We start from the raw sequence: 10,618 nt of genomic DNA on the forward strand, positions 1-10,618 counted from the left end.
AATTTCTTAAGGACACACAGTGGGTTCTGTGGACTCGGATAGTTCTTTGTGTTTTTCTTTTCATCTTTTATTTTTTCTGGTTTGCTAATCTGAATACAGGAGAAAACATATATTTATTAAGTTTAAATAACAATATTTCTGTTTTATCTTTAATGATAATCTTTATAGGATTATATGCTTAAAATTATAAGTTTCAAGTGATATTTTTGATACGTTATATATATATGATATATTTTTAATTTAAGATTACAAAATTTAAAAGTCATTTTTACTAATATTTTAACCTTTCAGCACCAAATATGTTTTAGATTTCATACATTGTGTTACCACATATTGCAGAGTTTTGTATTCTTAATAAATAATAAGCAGCTTCTATCCTGATATATGCCACTTTCCTATAATCAAAAGATACGAAAGCATCATTTTCCTCAAGTTACGAGGTATTTTATTGAATTAATATTATTTTTGTGAATAATCCATATAAAAGAAATCTTTAATTACTACTTTTTAGAAGAATATTGGACGATAAAAGTGTATGATTACGACTTCATTACAAACTTCTAATGATATCATTTCATGACAACTAAAGTTAAAATCACTATAATTTGAAAGTGCTCCTACATTTTATTTTCTTCTTAAAATTTTTCATTAAGTATTATTTGATACTTATTTTGGAATTTGATTAATATAGAATTATATAAAAATATTTCAGTTTGAAAGGTAACACTCTCTGTTTCTTAATAAATACGATTCTATTTTACAAGACTCAATCATGCAATTTTGAGTCCTGTGAAATTATAACAACACATGCAAAATTAATTAGACGAATCCTTTAAACCTTTGTTCCACCCCTATCATAACACAGATTTCACCGTAACTTATGATTTCACCCATGAGAGCAATGGAAAGAAAAATAACAAATTAAAGACAACACATATCATTAAGGTTAAAAGAAATCGTCGTTTTAATTTGATAAAAACATTAAGTTATTACATGCTTGATTCTTCAATAATTTTAATCATATTTCATTTCTAATCGAGACATATTATCAATTAGTATAGAGTATGATGAAATGAATGAGATTTTCCCACTTTAAAGCAGAGACACAAACTCAAGTTTTAAACACAAGAAATCTGAGTAGTGAACATTTCTCTTTTTATAGCTAGCGTTTGGCCATAGATTTCCAAATATTCTTGGCAAATATTATTTGGGTGAAAATTTGGGTGAAATTTCATCATGTGTTTGGCCATAGTATTTTGTGAAATATATTTCACTTTTTAGAAAAATATGATTTATACCCATAAGTTTTAAAAACTATCAAAACTAACCATAATTTTGTATTACAAGTCAATTGGATCTTCGTTGCAACAAATAACAAGTAGTTTCCATGCCACTAGAGCAATGTGGTAGTTTGGAGTGAGTGCAACAAACATCATTTCATACATCGTGAAGTAGACAAAGCACATGACTTTGTTACCTTGAGCCGATTGTTCATCATTTTCATCAACAACCATATCATCACTTCATATTCACTGAATATTTCATCACTATTTTGGTGTTCACGTAAAAAATTATGTAATACAACGCAAACAACTACTATAGAGGGTGTTTTTGTAAAAGATAAAAGTTTGGTGTAAAATTTCAATTTTCAAAAGATCCCAAATAATGAGATTTGGCCCAAATACTAGAAAAAACTAGTATTTGGGAATTTGGGATATTTGCCAAAAATATTTGCCAAATAATGGCAAATTGTATGGACAAACACTATTTGCCAAATTTTCCCCCAAATATTATTTGGGAAATCTATGGCCAAACGGGCCCATAGACAGGGGGGAGGTTAACTCAGAGATACAAAACTAATCCATTAAAGACATAGAAGTATATAATAATTAATATGTTAAAATTGTACTATTACTCTATAATTTAGAATAGAGTATATAGTAATTAATATGTTAAAATTGTACTATTACTCTATAATTTAGAATAATAATTTTAAAAATATAATCATTTTAAACCAAATATTATAAGAACCAAAATAAATAGCTACCAATAATTTATGGACCAAAGGTCCAATATTATCCCCTTAGGATTATATTCGATTTCCTTCAATCATTTTGGTTCATATTGGATTTTTACTACCCATAACTTCTCTCTCTTTTTTTTCCCACTCGATGTTCGTAGTCCACGTTGGAGCTTTGATTAAATTCGAATCGCGCACTGCAAGGCCCATTTGGGGATGACGCTCCCAACATGATTTTCTCCATACCTTGGGCTCGAACCCGAGACCTCTGGTTAAGGGTGAAGCACTCCCACCAGTGCACCACAACCCATATCGGTCCCATGACTTCTCTCTTCATTCACACAAAAACAACTCCTTTTCTCTTACTTTTCTACCGACCTGAATTATGATGAGATAGTTCGAAATCTCTCTACCCTTAATAAGAAATTTCGGATTGGAATTTTTGGGAATGGATAACTTTTTGAAATGAAACTTGTAATGTATGAATTCGAATTTAATCAGATCTCCATAAATTGTTGGACGGGATACATAAAGAATTTTATAATTTTATGTATTTCCTTTTTTATTGAAGAAAAAATTATTCCAAGGACCACATTATTGGCCGGCATTCTAAATACATTCACCTAAAATAAATGGAATGTAATATGCAGAATCTTAGATTAGGATGGTTCACCTAATTAATATGGCTAGTTCTGCAATTTTTTATTTTAAAAAAAAAATCCTTGACATTAATATCTTTGTACTAGTTAGGCTATTGGCTAATTTATTTAACGAATTAAACAAGCAAATGAGAAGCTACAAATATTGATAAATTTGTTGTTTATTTTAATTTCAAACACTTTTATCCAAACACATGATTGATAACTAAAGATTAAACAAAACTTTTGAATTTACGTGTTTTTGAATTCTAGAAAATGAAGCTTATAAGTTTTTGAGGTAATTGTTTAGATTATGTTTTCAATAGTCTAGTAGACAAAACTTTCCCTTTGAAAATGGAGTAGTTGGATGATTTATCTTTTTCCTTTTGAAGACAAATCTAAAAAGGGGACCCCAATTTCCTCCCTTCATTGTAGAAACTAGACATTAATTTAGGTATGCAAGAATACAATTTATTAAGCGTTCAAACAATTAATATATTCAGTAAAATTTCACAAGTGAGGTTTAGGAACACTGAAGTGTACGCAACCTTACCATTTATGAATAAAGATTGTTTCTGATAGACCATCGACTCAAGTAAAACATATCAAACAAGCAGGCAAAAAATACAGTAAAAAAAAAACTAACAATCGTAACAACAATTAATAAGTCGTAACAATATGAGAAGCAAAGGAAAGAAAACAACTTGTAATAACAAATTCAAAGTCTAAGAAGGTAGGAGAACAAGGAAATAACAGTACCATTGATAGGTGAAATTAGACAGTACGCGACTATTACTAATTTATTACTATAATTCTTGACATCCATGTTCTCTCATCTATGATCATATCCTTAGTAAGATGTGATTTATCATGTCCTATCTAATCACTTCTTTTCAATATAAGCGAACGAGCTATTCTATTGATTAAATGAGGCATGTCTAGTTTGTATTGGATAAATCAATGATTAAGGATATGACATATCTTGATGTTTTCCTAAAAGACACATAGTCTCCACGTGTTTTATAAAATTTAATAACAAAACTATAGTATAAAACTAATCTCAACAAACACTTGAAGAGACACATTACATGCAAGAACATATTAAAACAACTAGCACATCATCATAATCAATAACAATGAATATATATAAAATAATAAAATGAATAAATAAGAATATTGTTAGACACATCATATGCCTAGTATCTCTGAAATCACAATGAAAGATTTGTGGTCAAACAACCCATAGATTTCTATTAATTAACTTCACAACTTTTAGTAATTTTTGTTTTTCCTCATCAGATATTTCGTATCCATTTTAAAGCCCGACTACTCCGTAAAATCCTATTTTGAGGGTAAAATGTGCTACTTATAAAAATCAATTTCATTCTTAAAGTTTGAATTCATTACCTCTAATTACAAATAAAAATGAAGGATATACTTACTACCGTATGATAACCTCTAACGAATAACTTCAATTATGTTGTTTCTTATCTAGTGTTCAGTGTCTGTATTGAGAGTCGACTAATTCAAATTCATACAGTAAAGTTTCACTTTGGAGGTAAAACAATCCCTATCAAAGACGACTACATTATCATAACTCAAATTCAAGATCTCTCGATTAACAATGAAGAATACGTACCACTATACAATACAATGTCTACTACCTATTTTGAAATCCAACTAATTCAAATTTATATCGTAAATTTCACTTTCAAGGTGAAATACATTTTATTCAAAAACTTCTTCATTCTCAAAACTCGAATCCAACCCGATCAATAACCAAAATAGAAAAAAACATTCCAACAGGGATATGCTCCATTAAATTCCCCAAAGAGACAGCCAAAACAAGAAAAAATTACAGTGGCATTTCGTAAAAGTGAATATATTTAAAAAAGAATAAAAATATCAGATAATTACAAATTATATTACTTCGGTTCTTACGGCGCACTTTAGCATCTTTCCCTTTTTATTATTAGCCTACTCATAAAATCTCAAGTGTAAAGTAGCACAAACTCTACATTTCTCCCCTTTTCTGTTACGGATCCTTCCTATTTTGCGCTGGTGGTGCGTTACGTTATAAACCTTCACCCTCACAGCTCAGTTCTCTTTCTCTCTCAAAGAATCAAATGTTTCTTCAGATTTTTCAGCTTACTTCTCATTTTCCAAACGAAGGGTGAGTTTTAATTTTCTTTTCTTGGGATTTTTTGGTGTTCTTTTAGCTGCATTTTTGTTGTCAAGATATGTTTTTTCTTCTTCTTTTGTTCATATTCTGTTTGATGGTGAAGATGACAAAAAAATTGCTAAAAATGGATTCTTTTTTTTTGTTTTTGTTTTTGGGGGTGGGGGTAGAGTTAATCTTTAACTTGTGGCAAATAATTTATTTATTTGAAGCATTTTTGTTGTAAAGATTTGTTTTTTATTTTGTTTTTTGTGATGTTCATATTCTGTTTGATGGTGACGATGAATTTAGTGAAGAAAAAGGGTGAAAATGGAATCTTTATTTGTTTGGGTTACTGTTAATCTTCAGTTTGTGGCAAAAGAATTTATTTATTTGCTGCATTTTTGTTGTAAAGACTTTTTTTTGTTTGTTTGATGGTGAAGAGGATTTAAGTGCAAAATGGGCTAAAGATGGAATCTTTATGTTTTTTCTTGGGGCTATAGTTGATCTTCAGGTTGTAGCAAAGAATTTATGTATTTGCTTATTTATTGTTTGAAGAAGAAGGGTCAAATTTGAATCTTGATTTTCCAAAAGTATTTTGTGATGGTTTTTAATGTTTCTTTTTTTGCAAAGAAAATCTTTTTAAAATTTTGGCTGATAATCAGTTTATAAGAACCCTTTTTCAATTTAAAGATTTGGAATTTCATGGATGTGTTCTGTTAATTTTTTTTTTGAAATAGGGTTTTGTATTTTCTTTGTTTCTTGAGGTTGTTTTTCTTAATTGGCAAAAGATATGGAAAAACTAGATTGTGGGGTTTGTTTTGTTCTTTAATTTCTGACTTTTCTTCTCCGTTTGAGTTTTGTTTTCTTGTTCTTTCAGTTATTCTGAAACCTGAATGGAAGTAAATAGCCACAGCCTTGTGCCTTTTTCAAGTTTCTGTAGATAACAAGTTGAAAATGTGTTAGTGAAAGTAGTTTTTGTTGGACTTTAGTTATTTGCTTTGATAAAAATTGCATCTTTAAGGATGTCGAAGAGTTAGATTGAAAAGAGATCAAGAAAAAAAGGGATTTCAACTATTAGTTGGAAACCAGAAAGGAAAGAATATTTGCTAGTCTTCTTGTCCTTTTTCTTTTCTGAATATAAATTGCTAAGTTGCGAGATTTTGGATTCGGAGTACATATGCTGCTTTTAGAGTAATAAGATGAGCTTTATTAGTCGGATCATCATGACGAATACACATTATGGTGGTTTAAGCAATGTTTTTTCAAAGTTGTTGTCTGGTCATTGTCATGGTGGTTAATGTTATCTCTTCTCTTTTCAACAGGTAGGTGGAATTCCTGAGATTATAATCTAGTTCTGTTTTTGTACTGGGGCATGATGGGAGTCGAAACTGTGACGGAATCATTTTTTAATTTGTGGAGAACTTCGCGGAAGAGCTCTGCTTCAGAGCCTGAGAGGAAGAATGTGATAGGAATTCTTGCATTTGAAATTGCAACTTTGATGTCTAAGGTGGTTAACTTGTGGCAGTGCCTAAATGAAAGGCGAATTGACAAGTTAAGAGAAGAAATATCGAGTTCACTTGGCATTCAGAAGCTTGTTGCTGAAGATGACAAATATCTTATGGACCTTGCTATTGCAGAGATAATTGACAATTTGGGATCTCTCACGAAGTCATTGACTACGCTTGGGAAGAGATGTGCTGATCCAGTTTATCACAATCTTGAACGAATATTTGAAGATCCAGTCGAAATCGAACTTAATGGGTGTGCATGGAGATATAAGCTTAAGAAAATGGAGCGCAAGGTTAAGAAAATGGAGAGATTTGTTGCAGCCACGACTCAATTGTATCAGGAGCTCGAAGTGCTTGCGGAGCTTGAGCAAACGTTGAGGCGGATGCAGGCTGGTGCTAGTTCAGGTCAGATGAAACTGCTCGAGTTTAGGCAAAAGGTTATATGGCAACGAGAGGAAGTGAAGAATTTGAGAGAAATGTCTCCTTGGGTTAGAACATATGACTATACTGTTCGGCTTTTGCTTCGATCTATTTTCACAATAATCATGAGGATTAAGTACCTATTCGGGACAAATCAGACAGGAGTTTCCGGAGGAAGCAACCATTTTGAGGGCATCAATAACGGTTATCTTGATCGTAGCCGGTCTATATCTGCTCTTACTCTGTCCTCTGTTTATCCATCTGAAAATAGCACGTCGGAATCTTATTTAGGTTCTATAGGCAGGTCATTTTCAAGCCTTGGTCTAAGTGGAAATAAAGATAGACCAACTAATAGAAAGTTTCTTGCTCGACAGTCATCTGTCTTTTGCGGAAAGCCACCACAGCCGAGATCCAGGCGATTTGCTAACGTTGGATCTTTTAAAGGATGCATAAATAGTGGCACTGATTCACCTGTTCTTGAGAGTTGCATGCCTTCCAACAGCGATGTCTCAAAATCAGATGACAGTTTCCAAAAAGATACCGATAAGTTTGAAGACACGAATCCTGTTCCTGCCTCCTCCAATGGCGTAATTTTGACTAAAGCTTCTCTTTTCAATTTCAAGCGTAAGCTGTTAATCGTTCCTGAAGATACTCTTGGTTATGCTGCTTTGACACTCAAGTACGCGAACATCATCATACTTATAGAGAAACTGGGGTCGGCTCCACATTTAATCAGTCTTGATGCTAGAGATGATCTATACAATATGCTGCCTGCTAGCATTAGAAACTCTCTAAGGTTAAGATTAAAATTGTTCGCTAAATCATTGACTTCATCTGTTTATGATGCTTCTCTTGCAGCAGAGTGGAGTTTGGCACTCGGAAGGATATTAGAATGGTTGTCTCCACTCGCTCATAACACGATAAGGTGGCATTCTGAAAGGAACTTTGAGAAACAACGACTGGTTTATGGGGCTAACGTGCTTCTCGTGCAGACTCTCTACTTTGCAAACCAAACCAGAACTGAAGCAGCAGTCATTGAGCTTCTCATGGGTCTGAATTACCTTTCAAGATTCGGAAGAGAGGTTAGTGCAAGACCGTTGATGGAGTCATCTTGCGGTAGAACTAGTAGTGAGTATTTTCTCCACAGGGATAGTAACTCGAACGCGTACCACATGTATCATGATTAATACACCTAAATGACTGATCAGAGTCACTTAAAGATGAGTATGTTGTTTGCTTGATTGAGTTTGTAGTGAGGTTTTGTACATTCTTTGTTTCTTCCTGCTGCTGCTTAAGGTTCCATCTGATAACCAAACTGTTCATTCCTCATGTTGACATAAAACTTGTGCTCTTCTATTGATTTATATATACTCAAGAACTTTGTTATTTGGAGAATTAATGAATGTTGTCTACTGCTCTCCATTTCACATTATTTCGTTATTGTTATTGTTCTCATTGGAGCTGAGGGTCCTCCGAAAGTAGCCTCTCTACCTCCACGAGGTAGGGTTAAGGTTTGCGTACACTCTACCCTCTCCATACCTCACTCGTGGGATTTCACTAGGTATGTTGTTGTCGTTATTACTATTTTCATCTCTATAGTTTTTTTTTTTTTTTTGAAATTGCTTATTTTAAGCTGAGGGTCTATCAAAAACAACTTCTTTATCTTTACGAGGTAGGGGTAAGGATTGCGTACACTCTACCCTCTCCATACCTCACTCGTGGGATTTCACTAGGTATGTCGTTGTCGTTATTACTATTTTCATCTCTATAGTTTTTTTTTTTTTTTTTTTTTTTTTTTTTTTTTGAAATTGCTTTATTTTAAGCTGAGGGTCTATCAAAAACAACTTCTTTATCTTTACGAGGTAGGGATAATGCCTATGTTCATCTTACCCTCTCCAGACCTCCCATTCTGGAATTACACTGGATATGTTAATGTTTTTGTTTCATTAGTCAAACAATGCAATGCTTTCTTTGAAAACATAATTATATATATTCATAGTCTACGATCATGCCTGAGTTACATAATGTCTTTAACTGAAGCTAGTGCTTTCAACTCGAACTATATTTTACATACAAAAGTAATATATATGTACTAAAATTACGCTCATTCAGAACTTGTTGACTCAAGATTCTAGATTCCCATATAAGGTCATGGACCAAATATCATAACCAAACCCTAATTTGCAATTATTATATTTGAAATCATATATGTATGGACAAACAAAAATTAATCATTCCAAAGAGAGAAAGAAAACATTTTGAAGAACAAAAAGGAAGACACAGTTGGACAATAAAACATTTATCCAGGCTGTTGGGCCATTAGTACAGATTAGTATTACATTATTTTCTTTAAAAGTTCTTGGTCCACAATGGGTTAGTGATGTTTAATACATTTTTTAGTGGAAAATGTTTCTTTATAAAAATAAATAAAAATATAATACATTTTTAGTGGAAGAAAATTTTAATTAATTGGGAAATGACTTGAATTGTTTTCTTGGTGAGTTTTGTACTTAAAAGTGATAATGGGGGTGTGGTGTTGACTCCCAAAAAGTATTACTTCCACCGACTCAAAATACTTATCGTATTTTTCATTTACATATATCTAAATTAAAAAGGTGCACACATGACTTTTTTATATCCTTATTTATGTCTTAAGATATAATCTCTTAAGAATGTGTAATAAGTGCATACTGCTATATAATGTATAAACACTAGAGAAAAAAGCAAAATAGTTCAATGCACTAGGTTTTCGTTATGTACGGGATTTCAGTAAGAATCCACTCACAAGAATCTATTCAATGCAACTTTATCTCGCATTTTTATAAGAGACGATATCCACAATTCAAGTTCGTGACCATAATATACACACTAGTAATTTCAACCATCATATCATAATCTTTAACTTGGATACTGACAGAGGTGGAGTTCAGATTGTTAATAAAATGTAATAGTTTTGAATTAAATTCTACATCTTAAAAATATTACAACATTTGATATGTATCTATCAAAAACTCAGTAAGTAAACTCTTAATTCATATTTTATTTTTACTTCTATATTATCCCAAAATACATTTTTCTTTTGCATATTATTTTAAAAAAGGTTTTTTTTTTTTAATCTTAAAAGGAAGTGTTTTCTTAAAGTTTAACCAAATAGGTAATTACTAAATGTGAAAATCGACAAAAAATTATCTACACTAGATATTCATAGTAAACCATATTAATTCAATATCATAGTAAGGGAAGGGAAAACGGAAGAGACAAAAGTTATGGAGTAAAATACCGTGGTTGTATTTTTATTGATACGTTAATTCTATCGTATCGTATCGTATCTTTTAAATTCATCATTAGATAATGATGAAAAACTTCATTTTAGATAATGTTTGAATTAGTGTGATGGCGTCGTTATTTTAATATATATTTTTCTTATTTTGTTTTTATTTATTATTTAATAATTATATTTAATCTTTTATTCTACCTTTCGTAGTACCTCTATCCCATATCTTACTTTATTGGGATGTTTACCATTCGAATTATGGATATGTGACATTGTGTAACGATGCAAAATGATACAATCTATCCGAACACTATATTCATTAAAACAAATTCAATACAATACACTATGAAACAATACGTAACAACAATCCAAATAATTGAATAAAGTGAAGCGGATCCGAAAAAGAATAGAATAGACGCCAAGTTACTACCACTATTTATAAAATAGAGAGACTGTTCCTGAAATTTTTTAAGGAAAAAATGACAAATATACCATCAAACTATCGTAAATGGTATGCAGATACCTTCCATCATACTTTTGGGACATTGGTGCCCCTACCGTCCAAAAATTAGAGCATATATGCCCTTCACTCTAACG

General features: G+C 31.6%; 1 protein-coding gene across 1 annotated transcript; it reads left to right on the plus strand.

The window, feature by feature from the left end:
- Nucleotides 1–4,630: 4,630 nt before the first annotated feature.
- LOC102598109 (uncharacterized) lies at nt 4,631–8,146 on the plus strand. The gene is made up of 2 exons (XM_006341116.2): nt 4,631–4,831; nt 6,142–8,146. The coding sequence occupies exon 2, from the start codon at nt 6,192–6,194 to the stop codon at nt 7,932–7,934; it is 1,743 nt and encodes a 580-aa protein (XP_006341178.1). The 5' UTR covers nt 4,631–4,831; nt 6,142–6,191; the 3' UTR covers nt 7,935–8,146.
- Nucleotides 8,147–10,618: the final 2,472 nt, after the last annotated feature.

This window comes from Solanum tuberosum, unplaced genomic scaffold (genome assembly GCF_000226075.1).
Source record: "Solanum tuberosum cultivar DM 1-3 516 R44 unplaced genomic scaffold, SolTub_3.0 scf00021, whole genome shotgun sequence".
Lineage (NCBI taxonomy): Eukaryota > Viridiplantae > Streptophyta > Magnoliopsida > Solanales > Solanaceae > Solanum > Solanum tuberosum.